This window comes from Rhinatrema bivittatum, chromosome 11, assembly GCF_901001135.1.
Source record: "Rhinatrema bivittatum chromosome 11, aRhiBiv1.1, whole genome shotgun sequence".
Lineage (NCBI taxonomy): Eukaryota > Metazoa > Chordata > Amphibia > Gymnophiona > Rhinatrematidae > Rhinatrema > Rhinatrema bivittatum.
Window position 1 is genome coordinate 21,110,360 of NC_042625.1, and position 18,902 is coordinate 21,129,261.

General features: G+C 43.5%; 1 protein-coding gene across 3 annotated transcripts; it reads left to right on the plus strand.

Annotated features, from left to right (window-relative positions):
* Positions 1 to 936: 936 nt before the first annotated feature.
* Positions 937 to 16,997, plus strand: LOC115100997 (diablo homolog, mitochondrial-like). Of its 3 annotated transcripts, none has more exons than XM_029620148.1 (6): positions 937 to 1,061; positions 1,725 to 1,842; positions 2,578 to 2,706; positions 11,812 to 11,922; positions 12,760 to 12,856; positions 15,340 to 16,997. In XM_029620148.1, the coding sequence occupies exons 1-6, from the start codon at positions 1,012 to 1,014 to the stop codon at positions 15,564 to 15,566; spliced, it is 732 nt and encodes a 243-aa protein (XP_029476008.1). In that variant the 5' UTR covers positions 937 to 1,011; the 3' UTR covers positions 15,567 to 16,997. The 3 variants fall into 3 exon arrangements, with proteins under 3 accessions (XP_029476008.1, XP_029476009.1, XP_029476010.1); XM_029620149.1 differs by having other exon boundaries at positions 11,842 to 11,922; XM_029620150.1 differs by lacking the exon at positions 15,340 to 16,997 and adding an exon at positions 15,016 to 15,317.
* Positions 16,998 to 18,902: the final 1,905 nt, after the last annotated feature.

An 18,902-nucleotide genomic window follows, 5' to 3' on the forward strand; every position in this document is an offset into this window, starting at 1 on the left:
CGCCGTTTTATATGGATGCGCGCATGTGCCGTTTCTACCGCATAAGTGGGGGGATTTTAATATACACCTGCACCAATGCAATTACCAGTTAAACCAGTTCATTCCCACTTTGCCCTGATACAGGATCGGACTTCCTACCCCCCCCCAGCTAATTAACCTCTTTTTTACCCTATCTGCTCCAACCTTTAAAACCCCGCTGACTAGCCTAGTTTTTGTTGTTACACAACTTACACGCCATCTATAGCAGAAGTAGTTATGCAGTAGGGGACCCCGGCGTGCGCTTGTCCGCGTAAATACTTATGCACTGGTTTCCATTTAAATTCCCGGAATGCCCATGTACCCTGCCCAGATCACACCCCACCCTGTTTTTGGAATTTTTCTTTTGTGCTCGTACCGGGAGACATGTGCATCCATAGACACTTCTTAAAATATGCGCGCCGGCCCAAAAGACACGCGTATCTCCCTGATTTGACGCACGTAAAATCTACGTCTAAGGCACTAAAATAAATAAAAGAGAAATCAAGACATTAAAATAAGATAAAGCGGAACAGTATGTAAAACAATGAAATGATAGCTCATTCTGCTCAAAGAACTTGACGTCCTAACGCAAGTACCTCATTGCACCGATTCTGGTAGCGGGCGCTGCAATATAGAATGATTTCGCCCCTTTTCTCACAAAGCCTATGGAATGCCAAGCAAGTCTCTTTGAGCTGCGCTGAGAGACCCGGAGGCGCGGGGTGGGTGAACGCGCTGCACCGAGTTCGTCCAGGGAAGGAGCCTCTGAGCTTGTCATTCTCTAACGAAACCAGGGTCTTGTCCTGGATTTTGTGGGGCGCGGGAAGCCAGGGCAGCTCTTCCAGCACCGCTGGAATACGCATCTTGTCAACTGCTGTTAAGTGAAATCCAGACGAGCACGCTCGCCCCGCGCAACACGCGTGGCGCGACGTCATCACGCGACCTATCACCTCGCCTTCAAGTGCCCTCGCGTCATTTCCGGTAGGCGGAAAGAAGATGGCGGCTCTCCGGGGTCGGCTGATTTGCAGGTTCTCCGCTCTCCTCAGGTAGGGCGGTAGCAGGTCAGCGTTTCTTTGAATGGTATGAGGGAACAGGAAGCAGTGGTGCCAGCTGGAGTCCAGCGATTCGGGTCTCAGGCCTCTCAAGTGGCGCTGGTGGTTTTTGTCAGATAGATTAATATTTGGCCCTGGGGGAGAGAGAGAGAGAGCGCGAGCTTTATTAAGGGAAATGGTGGTAGCAGCTCCTTGAGTTTTGCATGTAGTTTGAGGTCACTGTGTTATAACTTGCCAGGTACTTGTGATTTGGATTGGCTGCTGTTGGAGATAGGATTCTGGCCTTGATGGACCCTTGGTCTGAGCCAGTAGTCCATATCTTATGACATTACATATGGTTTTTCTCTATTATAGTCGTCCTGGCCTTATAGCGCTGCTGGAGAATCTTCTACCAGAGGCTTCAAATGTTGTTCCACCTTACGACTGCCACCGCATCAGTGCTGGTTTTGCCCTATTGCATGCGTAGAAATGTAGACCTACTTTTCTTAAGGAAATCGGAACTGCACGCATGCATGCATTCACGCACTGAGGCAAAATTAGGGCCTGATCATCTTTGCTTTTTCCTGGTTGAGGTGGCAATCCCGAATGCAACTGCAACTTATTAATAAATAACTTTTTACTAGTTATAATCTGCTTTTTTACTCTGTGTGTATATAGACAGGGTTTTCCAGCTTGGTCCGAAGGGAGAAGGCAGTGTATCTCAGGATTAAAAAGACCATGGAGCAGAGTGGCACTGGGTTTTGGAGCAACTCTGTGTGCAGTTCCTATTGCAGAGGTAATGTACATAGATGCTAAAGAATTACAGTAAGATAGTGTAAGCTAGGCATTACACAGTGGGCTGAGAGCCTGGATTCAAATTTCACTTTCTCTCCTGATGTCCCTTGTGACCTTTGACAAGTCACTGCTGTCTCTCATTTCCTCAGGTACCTACTTAGATTGTAAGCTCCTTAGGGTAGGGGATGATTATAGCTGCATAACTAATAATGCTGTAAGACACACTGAGCATTAATTGGAAAACTGAGCTAAAAATCCAAAATATGAAATATATGGGCAACTAATTGTAAATGTTCTGGGAACAGGACAACAGTGGGCAGGTGTCCTCTTTCTGTTGTCTCAAGTTCCCACTTGGATTGTAAGTTCCATGTGACAAACTTTGTTTTAACCGTATATAATTTGTTATAAAGCTTCCTAGTGTATAGAATTATGTAAATGCCAAACTACATAAATACTATAGGATAGGAGGGGGGGAAATTTTATGTGAAGGATGATTTTATGCTGTTTGTGTGACTATGTTTTGTGTTATCAAAATGGTGTACAATGATTCTCATAAGTCTTATGGCTACGGAGGTGATATAGAAGAATTTTAAATAAAATAAATAGTCACAAAAGATAGTTACAAAAAGCTTTTAAATCAAGTGGGTTACCCTAGACAAGATGCACTGTCATTAAAAATTCTTTCTAGTCTTTCTTGAGACTGAAATTATATATACCGGTAATCTGTGTCTTGCAGAAATCAGAACTTTCTCTTTCAAATGAATCCTTAATAAGAAGGGCAGTGGGTTTGGTAACAGACAGCACCTATGCCTACCTTTCACAAACTACTTATGTACTAATTGATGCTTTAACAGAATATACAAAGGTAAGAGTTTACTTCTATCATAAGAATTTGTAGACAGCAGTTGGTTTTTTAAATGGCTAAGCAAAATCAAGATTTCCCTTTTTCTTTCTGATGTACTTTAATCTAATCTAAATATTTAAAGTCTGCATAAGTCAAGTTGTAATTGTGCTGCTTCTCATGAGAAGCTGATATGACATGAAAGAAGACCCAGGAATAAAATCCAGATGGAGACAAGTCTATATTTTGAGAATTCTGGCTCATACTGCTACATTGTAATGGTGATTTAATCATTAGGCATGTAGATAGCTGGATAGTTGTTTAGTGTGAGGATTGCTTGATAACTTGCCTGCCTGGTGTGAAGTGTCTGAAGGTAGCAGATCATGCTTCAGCTAGTGTTTTAGAGAGCGCCAGGTGGTACATGTGGGTATGAACACTATAGGAAGGAGCAAGAGGGAGGTTCTGGAATGAAACTGAAATCCAGAACCTTCAGAGGGGGCCTGTTTCAATGGGATAGGCTCTACCTTAACCATGGTAGAACTCAGCTGCTGTCACTAATATTAAAAAAAAATAAATAAATAGAAGCTTTTAAACTAAATCATGGGGAAAGCTGACAGTTGCTTAAGCGCATGATTCAGAGAGAGCTATCTTCTAAGAATACCGGCATAACAGGGAAGTGATAAAAACTGAAGTAGCCCAGGTGGAATTAAAGAGCTAACAAAGATGAAGGATTCCAAATTATCTGTATGTATTTCTAATAAGCAGGCTGTACATAAAAATCTCTACATTGACTGTATACAAATGCCAGAAGTCTAAATTAAAAAAAAAAAAAAGGCAAGGTTGGAGAGTTAGAATGAATGGTACTTAATGAAGATATAGGACATAATAGACATCTCACAGACCTAGTACAAGGGGGATAACCAATGGAAAACTTATGCCAGGGTACAAATTCTAGAAACATAACAGGGCAGATTGAATTGAATTGTTACAGGTAAAACAAAGTCAAGCAGGATAAAAGTCCTGATTGAAATGTGGTGCTCGTCATAACACCTTTTTATCCTGTCTTTCTGAGTTGATAAAACTGAGACAGGTATTTACTTTTTCATTCTTGATAAATCAAAATAAAACACCATACTGGCCATAATAATGGGAGACTTCATTTTCCCAGTATTGATTGGGTAACTGTCTCATCAGGACATGCTAAGGGAGGTAAAGTTTTTAGATGCAATAACTGCTACATAGATCAACTGGTCCTGGAACTAACAAGAGGGGGTGCTATTTTAGTTCTAGTATAGCATGCCTGCAACATTTCTGGCTTGGATTGGTGGTGGCAGCGATGGCCAAGGTTGAGGAAAAGCAGCATCAGGGAGTGGTGATGAGAACTTTTAAGCACCAGCTCCTTACACTGCACTCTCCTCAAGCAGCTAGCACATGTGGCTGTTACAGAAAGCACAGGCTTGCTATGTCAAATTTTTGGTGACACACCTTCCACCCCTTGGTGACACACTAGTGACACACTGGTTGAGAACACTGCTTTAAAAGAAGAAATTCTACTTTTAAATTGGAGAAAAAGACTGAGCCCCGCTCTCCTGCTGTGATACCTAAGTGTCCCTCCCCCCAGTTGAGAATTCCTGAGGTGATTTCCGAGATCCCTCAGGTGCGCCTTGGTCTAGTAGCCGGTTCCCGGTATGGACTTTGCTGCTGAAGCAGCTGAAAGGCAGCGGGTGCAGGAAGCCGAGCGCAGCGGTGACCGCCAAAGCCCTCTCCCCCCGCAGTCTGAGACTGTCTCTGTACTCAGCCGGTAAGCGCTGAGCCCAAGTAAGTATTAAAAAAAAAAAGATTCCTCCTGATTCAGGAGGGGTTTCGGTAAGGCTTTCTCCTTGCTTGGCATGCTGTACCAACATCGTTCCCGATCCCATTGGGGTAAGGGGAAGTGGACTTCTGAGCGGCCCCCCGGTGGGCTAGGCCCTGCTGTAGGTTCAGTAGGCACTACACATGGTAGGCCGCGGTGGTGCCATCTTGCACATGTTGTACGTCTTGTATTGCCCACCATAGAGTGTCAATACGCATGGTGCGTGCTGGCACTGTGCACATAACTCCGCACACAACTCTCTAGGCGCAGAGTTTTGGTAAAGCAGAGTGCATGGGCTGTACGTGTGCCTCACCCTGACCCGTGTAGGTGCTCAAAATCTGTGCACAAAATTTTAAAGTGTGAGCTGGCTGAACACGCAGCTACAGTCCCTAGTGGCTCTGGCAGCAAAGAAACAGCGCCATTCTCTCAGTGCTGCTTGTCATATTAGGGCTGTACAGTCTGACCTGTATTCTTACTTATGTCAGCATTGAGAGGAGGACCAGAGCGAGTTGGCATCCCCTGACTTTACTAAGCCTGGCTCCTCCCAATCAGCCTTAACCGGAAGCACCCCATATCTGAGTAATCCTGAGACTGGGTCTTCCCTGGGAGAGGGAAATCCAGTGGCACCTACCCCAGTACTTCCTGGGTTAGGCATGGACCTGGTTGCCTTCTCTTGGGTGGAATTTTTCCAGGGCCTTCAAGCCTTCGTACAGGCAGTCTGTGTCCCTTGCCCCCCCGGTCCAGACAGAACTCCAGCCAGTAAGGCCTCCCTCTCAGCCCTATCGGTAGACCTTGAGACATGCCTTGCCTCACCAAGGGTATCCCTGACAGGGACCCGTACAGCATGGATGAAGGGGATCCAGATTCCTTGGAATATGGGAAAATCCTACCTGGTTTAGAATGATATTGGCCCATGTTAGGTTTTTTTTCATAGGCGTGAATTACTGACCCTGGTTTCCCAGACCCTGAACATGCTGAGATTTCCTGGGGCGGACTCTGAAGGAACCAAAAAAAAATCCCATTCTGATTTCCCTACGGAAATTTTTCCAGTGCTGGAATTCATTCAAGAGTTGATTGACCTGGAATGGGATGTCCCTGAAGGAAGTTTAAAAGGTGGACGAACATTAGAAGCGAGAGAACGTCTGCGTTTTCCTAAAGTGAATGCACTGGTCTGCGCCATCTCGAAGCAACCACTATCCCAGTGGAGGGAGGAGAGGCCTTGAAGGATGCACATGATAGGCAGATGGAATCCATCTTTAAACAGGCCTTTGACGCAATAGCAATGACTTTATAGATTGCTTCTTGTTGTGCCCTGTTAGCTCATTTGTGCCTGCTTCTCTCTCGAGAGGTGGATGATTCGGGGGCGAATTCCAGAGAGGTTATGGAACCTGCCACCTCCTTTTTAGCTGATGCAGGCTCTGACCTAGACTATAACTCGGCCAGAGGAGTTGCCTCAGTGGTAGTGGGCAGAAGACAGCTATGGCTCCGAAATTGGTCATCTGACGCAACCTCTAAGGCAAACCTCACAAAGATGCCCTTTAAGGGATCTCTCCTCTTCAGAAGCAAATTGTAAAAGCTAGCCAGTAAATGGGGTGAGTCTCCATTGCCCTGGCTACCAGAAAATAAGAAAAAGCAGTTACAGCGCCCCTCGCCCATGAGGGGTTGATCCAGGGGCTCCCAACACTTTGGGCGCTCAAACTTGACATTTCAGAGGACTTGGTCCTTTGGGAGGTCTCAGTCCTTTCGGAGTCGAGAGCCCAAGAGAGGGGCAGGTTCAGGTTTGTCTCCCCAGTGAAGTTTTGCTGACCAACCCTCAGAACGAGGAGATAGAAGAGGGACATTTGGCCCCCTACCAGCGGTGGGTCGAGATCACTTTGGACAAATGGGTACTGGAGGTCATACGAGAAGGATACGTGCTGGAATTCTGCAGCACTCCTCGGTACATATTCATGATGTCTCCTTGCCACTCCCAGCACAAGAAGCAGGCAGAGGAGACTACTCTTTTAAGGCTTCTCAGGACAAGGGCTATAATCCCAATACTTATGCTCCAGGAAAAGACGGGGCGTTATTTCATCGTATCCAAGAAGGAAGGTTCCTTTCGTCCCATCCTCAAGAGCGTCAATCAACATCTATGAGTGAATCATTTCCACATGGAAACCCTATGCTCCGTGATAATGGCCGTACAATCAGGAGAGTTCTTTTTTTTTTTTTTATAATTTATACTTTATTGATTTTCAAAATCACACATCAAGTGATATCATTTTCCAAACTTAATATAAGGTAAATGAATTGTGCACATCATAATGAATTCAGGTAAATTAAAACATAATAATAATCAAATTTGGCACAATTTATCCAATAAAGGGAGCCACCTTAATCAAAAAATCATCGAAGAAGAAAAAAATACAGAAGAGAAGAGAATCATATTTCTATTTATATTTCTAACCCATTTCTGTTATTAATGCCTGATTTAACTTTTCTGATTCTTTATCCCTTAAATTCTCCATATGAGAAGGTAAGGTAAAGATAAACTTATTCCCTTGATAATTGACACAACTTATTCCCTTGATAATTGACAAAACATCGGCAGGAGAACTTTAAATAAAAAGTCTCCCCTAATTCCAGTGTTTTAGCCTTCAACATAAGAAACTGTTTTCTACGACCTTGCGTAGCTTTAGATACATCAGGGAAAATGTATACCTTTTGTCCACAAAATAACATGTCATGGTTTTTTAAGGCTTTTTCAAATATACACTCTTTATCCCTCACTTTCACAAAGGAAACAAACAAAGTTGTTCTTTTATTTATTAAATCTAAAGAGTCCTCCAAAAATGTTGATATGCCTGGGGATTGTAAATCATCCAGTCCTCCAGGCTTATCAGCCAATTCTTATAGGAAAATAGTAAATTTTTGAAATAGGAGGAATTTCATCTTCTTTATAGGCTAAAATTTATTTTAAATATTTAATAAACATCTCCTGCGGTGACAACAACCTCGTGTAAGGAAAATTAACAAAACGTAAATTCTTAATTCGAAGTAAATTTTCCAAATTCTCTATTTCATTGTGCAAAATCACATTATCTGACACACGCATAGCCTCAACACTTTGTATATTTTGAACATTAGTTGTTAAATTATTTACCTTAGTTTCTATATCTAATAATTTTTTCCCTTGTTCAGTAATTGTTACTTTATTACTATTAACTATCATAGAGAGGGAAGAGTTCATTTGAGAAACATTAGAATCAAGTTTTAATAACATCCTCCACAAGTCCCCCATTGTTACTTTGGATGCATCCACTTCAGCTACCTGAATGCTCACTTGAGATGGAGATAAAATACCAATCTCACCTTCCAGTTGTAGAGATTTAGAGCCTACCACTTTGGACGGTGCCTCCTCTCTACTTACATCAACAGTCTCACTTCCAGTGGTATTCACCAGAGTTGCTGCCCCTGGGGGTTGTGTAGGAATGGGTCCCATGCCAGGACTTAATGAGGCTTCAAATGTGTCTCTATTACAGTCCTCATGTGGCAAGTTGAGCCTGTTCAAGTGAGCATCCATCGGTCCGATCCTTGGTGTTACTGGAGAGGAGGTGTAGGCCTTGGCCTTCCTTTTATGCCCAATATATCAAAAAACCAAAATTCCAGGCAGTCAAAGCCGGTCTAAGCTGCGCGCGCGCCGGCGGCGACTATGCGCCGCTTCTCGCGGGGTTTTAAAGCCCCGGGTCAGGCAGTAATGTCACGCGGCACCCAGCTGTTCAGGATCTTTAAATTTATCACCGCCTGAAGAGCTCTGGCGATCCTCCGCTCTCCCTCCTCCTTCAGCTCCACAATCAGGAGAGTTCTTAACCTCCCTGGACCTATCCAAGGCCTATCTACATATTACAATCTATCAAGAACACAGTTTCCTATGCGTTGTGGTACTAGGTTGCCATTATCAGTTCCGGGCACTGCCCTTTGGCTTAGCCACTGCCACCAGAACATGTTCCAAGATTATGGTGGTCGTAGAGGCAGCATTGAGAAAAGAGGGAATCCTGGTACACCTGTACTTGGACGACTGGTTAATCTGAGCCAAGACTGTGGAAGGGAGTCTCCAGGTAACCAACAAGGTGACCTCCTTGCTTCAGGAACTCGGCTGGGTCATAAACCTGGACAAAAGTAGTCTCAAGCCCTCCCAGTCCTTGGAATATCCGGGGGTCTGGTTCAACACTAAGCAGGGCATAGGCTTCCTTCCGACCACGCAGATAAGGAAGTTGATGTGCCAAGTGCATTGGTTGATGAGCATGGTACGCCCACCAGTGTGGAACTATCTGAGTTCTCGGGTTGATGGCAAGTCGGTGAGGGCACACGTGTGATCACTTCAACACTCACTACTGTCACATTGGAACCCACAGTCTCAAGACTATTCAGTTCGCCTCCACTTAGATAGGAGTATGCTTTCAGCTCCAGTGGTGGATGCAGGAAGCTCATCTGAGCAGCAGTGTAATTGCCACCTTACTCCACGCTCGGAAGATCTCTAGATCCCTAGCGTATATATGGGTCTGGAGAGTATTTGAGACCTAATGCAAGGAACACTGTATGTGTGTCGTCGTCCCCCCCCCCCCCTTTGGGAGGTCAAAATCCCACTAATTCTGGAATTTTTGCAGGATGGCTTGAATAAATGTTTGACCCTTAACTCCTTGAAGGTCCAGGTAGTGGCTCTCTCCTGTTTCAGGGACGAGGTGAATGGAACCCACCTGTTGGCTTATCTTGACGTTGCCCATTTTCTGAAAGGGATGAAGCACCTCTGGCCACCTCTATGGTGGCCGGTTCCCTTGTAGAATCTTAATTTGGTATTATAATTTTTGGCAGGGCCCTTCTTTCAGCCGCTGTACAATCTTTCCTTGCGTTTATTAACCCTGAAAACTGTGTTCCTGGTGGCTATATGCTTGGCATGTCTCATGTCTTGGCTTGGCTGTTTGGTTGAGCCTTTCCAGTCTCCTAGACTATATTCTCCCAAGATATTATCCAATCAGCTGTGCTTCAATCATCTCATATTACTTCATAAACTAGCAGAGTGTCACATAATCATGTTATAAGGCTAGAGTTATTCTCCTGAGGTTGGCTCCAAGCCCCTTCTCTCTGTTTATATTTCTCTACTTTGGTTATCCTTCTCTTCATTTCCAATTCCAAGTTACTCACCCTTGTTATAATGTAACCTTTATATTACTATTCATTTTTTCTACATTTTGATGTAAAACCATTATAGATGACCATAACATTTCTAACGAAACTTTTTTGTTAACATCAAATTTAGCATTAGAAGCTAATGGATTAATTAATGATTTTAAAAGCTCTTGTTCTGACGCAGAACCAACAGAAGGGAGCCTGAGTTGGAGGAGAGAGGGGCTCTCAAGTCTGCCGACATACCTAAGGCCCGGGAAACCGAGGCCGCAGCCCCGGAACAACGCGGAGGTCCCGACCAGCGAGACCCAGAAAGAGGCTGGTGTGACGTCAGCGGGCGTCCGCTGCTACAAATTGAGCAAGCGGACGGCGCACCCTAAGCCGCGCGCTCCAAAGGGGTGCGCCCGGCTTGTGCCGGCTTAGGCCGGCGAAGGCTGGGAGGCTGTTATGGACTAAGGAGTCGGTTGGCATCCCCTCTGACCTCAACAATCTTGATAGTTAACGACAGAACAGTGAGTAAAAGGGCGAAAGTTCAACTATTTATGCCTCATACCAAAAGAAAGGGCAGAGTCAGACAGGATGCCTCTACCCCTGTCAGACCGGGCCCTATACAAACCACTTTAACCGGTTTTTACTCACCTACAACTAATATAACCCCGGAGTGTCCCATTACACTGAGGGATACGGAGCAAGTATCCCCTATGTCGGGAGAAACAAGTCTCAGTCCCGGGATGCCAACAACTCCGCCGCCACCAATGAGCGCTGTGGACACTCATAGCTTAGACTCACCCCTTTTACGGAAGGCGTTTAGGGAGGAGAGTCCGTTAGAGGCAGCATATGGAGGTAAAGAAGCAGCGCTGGGGAAAGAAAGGGATAACTCCCTGACGTTCCAAGAGTTGGATCAAAGATCAGGAGCGACAGGAGCTTCCAGCTTTTATGGATTTGGATTACTTTACTCCTCACACAGGGGAAGCTGAGGCATGCATTATTGAGGCATCTAAAGGTCCATTATGATTTTCATAGATCGGATTACCTCTTTGTACTATGGATTGGCCCAAAAAAGAGAAATAAGTTGTCTAAGGCTATAATTGTGTGGTGACTGAAGGAAGCGATCAAGTTGACTTACATTTTTGAAGGGCACCCGCTGCTGGGGGGGGTGTTTGGGGGCACACTTGATGTGTTCTCAGGTGACTTCCTGGGCTGAGTCACTTCAGGTGTCTCTGCATGAAATTTGCTGGGCAGCTACTGGGAAGTCATTGCCCACTTTTGCTAGTCGTCATCGCTTGAATGAGGGGGATCCAGCTTCCATGTGCTTTAGTTAGTGCTCTATATGAGTGGAACTCTCTAGGTCCCACCCGAGTTGAGGGCAGCTTGGGTACATCCCAGGAGTCTGGACTGATCTGGGTACGTACAGGGAAAGGAAAATTTGTGTTTTACCTGCTAATTTTCATTCCTGTAGTACCACAGATCAGACCAGAGACTCTCCCATTTACTGGGGGGAGTCCGCTGCTCATACTGTTGCTATGTATATAATGTGAGGAGCTGGATTTTTTTCAATGCTGATTGCCTATGTTAAATTTGGGAAACAAGTTTCCCATTGTTTTTTTTGGGCAACTTCACCTTCTTCCTGCTTATTGGAGGGGAGTGAGTTTGCTTAGAAATTTAAGGTTGTTGCTGACATCTTGGCTTGGATAGAGGTCAATACTAAGGGGCTGCAGGTGGCACACTGGTTTATGTACAGTGTCAGTGAAACTTCCATCTGCTGGCAGGGAAGCAAAACCCAGGAGTCTAGACTGATGTGTGGTACTACAGGAATGAAAACTAGCAGATAAGAACCAATTTTCCTATGTTTAGAATTGCACTCTAAGAATTGTCCTATGTTTAGAATTGCACTCTAAGAATTGTCTCTAAGGAGACAAGGTTAGTGGTAGGACTATTCGGGTCAGGTATGCAGCCCTGACTCAGTCCAATCCTGGCAGATGGTCATTAGCTACTGGGCGATAGTCAGTAAGGGCCATCTTCAGCAGATGATACTGACCCATGTCAATCAATACACCTTAGTATATTCTGTTGAGTAGTATTTCGTTTCTTTACCAGTGTTTGTTCTGTTGCAGGCATTGTACGTATTAATTTCTCTCCACCAGAGATACACTGCTGTTCTTGAAAAGATGAATCCTAATGAAGAAGATGCAATTTGGCAGGTGATCATTGGAGCTCGAGCTGAGGTAAGAGATGGATCCGAATATTCCCTCAGTAATACCTAAAACTATCATGTGCATCTCCCTTTTTTATACACTGCTTAGGTAAGTCCTATGGGGCAGGGTTCTACTTTATTTCAGCATGAAAAGTATGGTAACTGGGAGATTAAAAAAAAACACGAAGAGGTATAAAACTAGTAGCTAGTTTAAGAACATTTTCTTCAGGTGCAGTCAGCTGACACACTCAAATCTAATGGGCACAGCAGCAGAATCAACACATGAGCCATGAAATCATTATCTGTGTTTAAGTACACAGAATCAGGAATGCCAGAACATCAGCGTGCGTGGATGTAAAAGGATACAGATTAAAGTGCAATTTACTGGTATTTTTTATTCTGCCTTTAGCTGTGCAGAAAAAGTAAATACTTTTAAACAAAATAACATGGTGTGCAAGTCTAGTACTATCACTTTAGCTGGCATCTCCTGGAATTCCAAAACTCTCACAAGAGCTGCCCAGTTGTACGTTTTTGGGTTTTCTATCTTAGTTACATATTTTAAGTAGTTTGATTTTTCAAGTTACAAATAGACAGAGAAAGGTCTTTAGACGAGGTAATCCCTGCTAAAAGGGAAGGACTGCAATACTTGCTGGGACAGATCAGAGCATATAACTCACATCATGTTGAGGAAATCAACTAGCAAAAAGTGTAGACATCAGATTTCATTCTTCAACATTCCAAGGGGAATCTGTAAACCTTTAAAATTAATTTATTTGTATTTCCTCACCTGATCATACAATGTAGTTAATGAGCTGATTAATATTCAGTTTATACATCTGCCTACTTTCAACATTTTTTTTATCTGCAGGTAAATAAGAAACATCAGGAATATCTAAAGTTTGAATCAAGCTGGGTGAGTGCTATAAAGCTCTCGGAACAGGCAGCAGAGGTTGCGTACCAAGCAGGTAATTGACTAAATCTTGACTTCTCAAAATAGGTAATGTTGGGGCCCTCTCCCTAATCAGAACTGCTAAGCAGGTTCTGAAGTGCTTTGCAAAAGCAGCAGCTGAAACAAGTCTTGTATAGAAGCAGCCACTTGTAAGCTGCCAGTCTAGTGCATGAATTGGAAGCCTTATGCAAGGTAGTGCAAGTGTGAATGTCTCTTTCATGCAGTAATCAGAGGACTCCAGTTCCTTCTGGTACTGTACTACTTCAAAAAGTTCAGATTTTGTAATGTTACTGATCCTGATGGTGTTAAAAGGTGGCTGTCCCCTGCATCAATTCAAATCATGGGTTTGAATCACTCATCTGAGGTCATATAAACGGCGAATGAGGTGTTTAGTAAGCATTGAAGATAATTCTGATATCCATGATTTGTGCCAGTGTTCGTATGGGACTTACAGCATCTTGGCAGATGAAACATACAAAATGGCTGATACAACTGAATGAGGCCCAAAGAGACATGACATAGGTAGAATCGGGACAGAGTACAATGAAGGGGCTGTCTCGTGTGAATTTTCTATATGGTTCAACAAGCTAAAAAAAATTTTCAACTGCAAAAATGGAAATTTTGCAGACTGTCAGCATTATGTCTAGATGTGAACAAAGTTGGTAGCAGGGGTGATAAGAGTGAGACCTATGTAGATGACCAAGGGACTTCTATATCATGGCTTCAGCTGACTGGGAAACGTCACAGATTGCCTCACAAGAAAAAATGGAACATTTGGAAAATAGACTCAGGCCTTGTAAGCTAAGAATTTGTGGCCTGCCGAACTCTGAAGAATTTGCAGACACTATGGTACAACAAATAAGTAGGGTCCTGCTCTTCCCAGATACAGAATTGGAAGATCTTAAAGTAGGACTCAAAAGAGCGCACAGGAAACCTGCCTAGAGCCATTATTACTCGTTCTCAGCGTTTGCAGGCTAAAAGTAATGCAAGTAACGAGGAGAGGACATCACCTCAAACCATACAGAAGCGGAGAAGCCTCAAAGAAATCACTTCTCTTCTAAGGAAGGAGAATTTTAGGTACATGTGGCTGATCCCTTTCAGTCTTGCCTCTACAATAAGTGGGATCACTTCAAGAATTAAGATAATGGCGGAAGCAGTTTTCAATACTACAACCTTCCGGGATTCATGTCCTGATAGCTACAGCACGAACAGCTCCTTCAAGCAATCTTGCTAAAGAATATGCGAGATAGCAGCGGGCTACTCATGGGTACAGGAGACTGTGGAGGCATTCAGCAGCATCCTTCCTCCTTCAAATTATGAGACTTGAGAGTAAAAGCCTTGGTTGCTGGTTCTGATTCTTTCTGTATTGTATAATACAAAACCAGTTATTGCTCTTAAATTTTATGCTGTTTATCCTTAGCCTATGGGAAAGCTTTTATTAAAAACATTGCATTGTACTTTTCTTGTGACTAATTCTTTTTGACTGAACCTCAGCCAGGCCTACCAACGTTACAGAACAGGAGGTAATCTAAGCAAGTTCAGGTTTTCATTCTAGCATGGATGGGGGGAGTTTCCTCATTCTCTATTCTTAGGAGTCTATTAAGGTTCTACTTGGTTTCAAAGGGGGTGGGGGTGGATGAGGGGACAGGATTAGAAAATAAGGGTTGGAGAAAGAATAAAAAAAATAATTTCTAAGTAATGTTTGCAATTATTAAGAGCCTTCTCAACCAAATCCCTTTGAATCGTGGGGGAGTAACCAGCTGACTCGGCTTGGGATTTATGTTTTGAGGAAGAGCTTGATATCTCACTTGGTTGAAAATGGGTGCAAGCTTTTATATTATGAGTATCTAAACTCTGTAAAAGATGCATAAGATTGTGCATTGGAGTATCACCAACTTGAGGGAGGGGTTGTACAGAGATAAAGGTCAATATATTAAATATGGTGGGACTGCATTAAGCTTAGTAAGGGTTGGGATATGATTGTGAGATTATTTTTTTGTAGTGTCAAACTGTCATATTGCCAAGGATTGTAGATATTTTCTGTTAAAATGTACCATTGCCAGCTGTGCCTGAATCACTGTAGGTTCTTTTTAATCAGGTTGCGACAGTAGTGGGCCTGTCCCTTCTCTCAAATTGGAATGATGGAGAGGAAATTACATATTCTTTTTTACTTAGGTCATCTTACATCTGACAGGACACCCTGGAGAAATTCCATAAATGTTGGCAACCTTAAGAATGGAAGTAGTTACAGTCTATTACTTATTCAGTGAGGCTCAAAGTCCAGTCTGCTGACGATAATAGGGGGTTTGGGGTAGGTACGGTAGCAAAAAAGTGTAACCATTGACTTATTATTGAATGAATATTCTGCTGTTTGGAATATATTATGTTAAAGTCAAATTTTAAATTGGTGAAAAATAAATTTAGATTTTGAAATTAAATGCTGTTTCCAAATCTTAAAAGGGAGAGTTGCTGCTTAACTTCCGTTTCACTGTTTGGCAGGAGCAGACACAGCCTCCATAACAGCTCGCCATCATATCCAGCTGGTACAGACACAGGTACACGAGACAAGGCAGCTTGCTCAGACAGCTGAGGCTAAGCTAGGAGCAGCACAACTGGAGGAGATCAGAAAGACAAAGACGGAACAGGAAGAGAGTGTGACAAAGGCAAGGGACAGAGTGGGGCCTGTGGCAGAGGAAGAAAACGAAGCCTACAGGCGAGAAGATTGAGAAGAGGCGGGTGCCATTGGAGGCAGTACCACACCAATTTCACTGGCCTTAACTGATCCAGCTTCTCTTCCTTTATCTCAGTGAAGCACAGCAGTGCTGTTGCTACACTGAATGTGAGCAAGGAATGATAAAATACCCTTGGCTATATAATAAGCAAAAATGATATAAGCAGCGTGGGTGGCAAGCTGTGTTACTAAGTGTTAATTGTTGCTGATACCCTATTAACTTTTGATGCTTGCAGTTGTGATTATAAGAATACCTCAGCTACAACAGTCACGTTATTAGCTCCCCACTGACGTGCACTTAAAGCAGAGTAAGAGACTTAACTGTGTTTCTTTTGATAACCATTCACTGTTTTCAGAATGTAATCTCAAAATTGTTTAATAAAAATGTGACCTGCTAGAATTTAACTATTTGTATACAAGGGAGTTAATGTAAAATTAGTACCTGTGCCTTCATAGGCTGTGAGCTTGACCTCACTTTTATACTAAGTACAGTACTACGTAGCCGTTATGTTTCAGGAAAAGTTATTCAGCTAGAGCTGGCTTGGAAGCGCAGGAGTATTCAGCCTTTGAGAATGAGCAGCATTATCTAGGTCCATGAAGAAGATATGGAGAATGCATGTTCTGCTGTGTCGTCATGATTTAGAGGTATATGGATTGCATAAGATATACCTCTGTGCAAGCAGCAGTTCTTGCAACAGTATAGAAGAAGGGGGGGGGGGGGGTTTTCTCCCTTAGGATTTTGGGTAATGGTTCTGCAGCTGTCTAGTATTCCTGTGTGTAATAGGTTGCGGTCCCTGGATAAAACATTAACTGTAGATAACAGCTGCTTAACACATTTACTGTAAGCTTACAGAAGCACCATGGTTTACTTCTCTTGCTCATGTAGCAATCCTTCCAACTGCAGATGAAAAAGTAAAATTTTAAACCACTACTCTTTACCAAGGCTTCTATTGAAGGGGATGGGTAACCTGCTTCTAAATATTTCACTGGTTAAAGGGCCCTGAACAGACTCAAATTAAGTTTCACGCAGCCTGACTTCAAAATATTTTTCTAATTTTCACTAAGGGCCACATGAGCCTTATGGTTGTCAGCAAAGGGCAGTTAGTAATTCTGCAACTCTATAAAAGGTAGCTATGTCAGTCAGGCAAAGTTATACTTATAGCCCATTGAAGGCAACCATAAGGCTAAACATAGTTAACACAAACAGGTTTGTAAAAGCTTACCTATTTTGTTTTCTGGCTGGATATCTGATACCAGTTTCCTGTCTGTCTGGTTGTAGGTCTTGTGGTGTGGCACTCCATCAACCAACATGGAGGTTGTCATTGGTAATGCATGATCTATGCTTAGTCTTGTTTAGATTCATTATCAAAAACATGTGTTCACATAGATAAGCTAGTATCTATGCACAGAAATGTTTTATATTTATTTGTTTTGGATTTAGTGCAGGCCTTTGCAGTAATAGCACTAAGAGAGCAGTTAGAGATACATTCATGAGCTGTAGGCATTTCTCTGTCCCAAGAGGGCTTATAGTCAGTTTGGACCCAAAGAAGAGCCATGGGATTTGAACTACACCTAACAGGCATAGCTACATTTATACAGTCACAGAATTACTAAACCGCCCTTTGAAGACAACCATAAGGCTTATGTGGCCCTCGCTGAAATTGAGTTTGACAACCCTGTACTAGAGGGAGTGGAAAAGAAAGAAAGTATAGAAAAGATTACAGGCACCAGTGGTACACATGCAATAGTTATGCCCCTGAAACAATCAGCTTTGTACTACAGCAGGGCTCCCTAACCCTGGAGACCCTACAGCCAGTTGGGTTTTCAGGATATTCACAATGAATATGCCTGAGATACATTTGCATACCATGAAGACTCAGTATATGCAAATATATTCATACATGGTCATTGTGGATCTCCCAGGAGAGATTTGGAAAGCCCTGACCCTTTACACATCAAGTCCTTTATTTTCAAACACAAAATGGAGAAATTATGTACCTGCTAAATTCATTTTCCTTAGTGTAGACAGATGGACTCAGGACCAATGGGTATTGTGCTCTTCGGCTAGGAGATGGAGCCAGATTTCAAAGCTGATGTCACTCTAGCTATACCCCTGCAGTAACCTCAGCTCTTCAGTATTCTCTTCAAAAAGCCATTGTGGATATATCTTTGCTTAAATAACTTGAGTAAAACTTGAACTGGTTCAACTAATTTCCAAACTGGAGACTGGCAGTGCTCTCACATTTAATGCCAACACCGGACAAACTGTGGGTGTCTTGAACTAGGGTTAGGCCATGGCTTACCCATATTTGCTTAGTCTCTAGGTTTGTCATCAGAGGTTCTCCTTTTCCAGGGCAGCTGTGGGCAGGATGCTGAGTCCATCTGTCTACACTAAGGAAAACAAAATTATCAAGCAAGTAATTTGTCCATTTCCTAGCGTATAGCCAGATGGACTCAGGACCAATGGCATGTACAAAAGCTACTCCCGGCCCAATTAATACTCTCCTTGCAAAGGCTGCATCTTCCTGGGCCTGAACATCCAGGTGGTAGAACCACATCGCCTCCTGACATCGTGGTGGGCAACAACAGCTTGGTTTCTGCCCAAGAGACTGCCTGGGCCCTCAAAGAATGAGCCTTAACGTGTAGAGGTAAAGGCTTTCCTGCCTCCATGTAGGCTGCCTTAATTACTTCTTTGATAGAGCAGGCTATGGTCACCCCCAAGGCCAATTCGCCTTGTTTCGTCCTGTTGTGAAGAATGAACAGCGATCCATTTTGCAAACCGGTTCCGATCTTTCCAGGTACCGCACCAGGAGTCTGCAGCCATTCAGGTGGCGAAGAAGACCCGAGTCTTCCGCATCCTTAGGTTCATCCAGAGCTGGCAGTGAGATGGTTTGGTCCAAGTGAAACTCAGAAACCATTTTCGGAAGGAGGGGACAGTGTGCAGTTGTATGGGTCTGGGTGTGAACCTAAGGAACAGTTCCAGACAGGATAGAGCCTGTCGTTCGGCGATGCAACGAGCTGAACATATTGCCACGAGGAACGGCGTCTTCAATGTTAAGAGGCTTAGTGATAGGCCACGTGTTGTCTGAAGGAAGGCCCGGCTAGGAAGACTAATAGTAGATTGAGATTCCATAGCTGCACCAGCCACTTTAGGGGTGGTCAGAGTCGTTTAACCCCTTGCAGGAAGCGGGACAAGTCCGGATGAGTTGATAGCTGGATACCATCCACTTCTGTTCTGAAGCAGGCCAGTGCGGCTACTTGGACCTTGAGGGAGTTTAGTGACAACCCCTTCTCCATACTGTCCTGTAGGAGCTCCAGAATTAGGGGAATC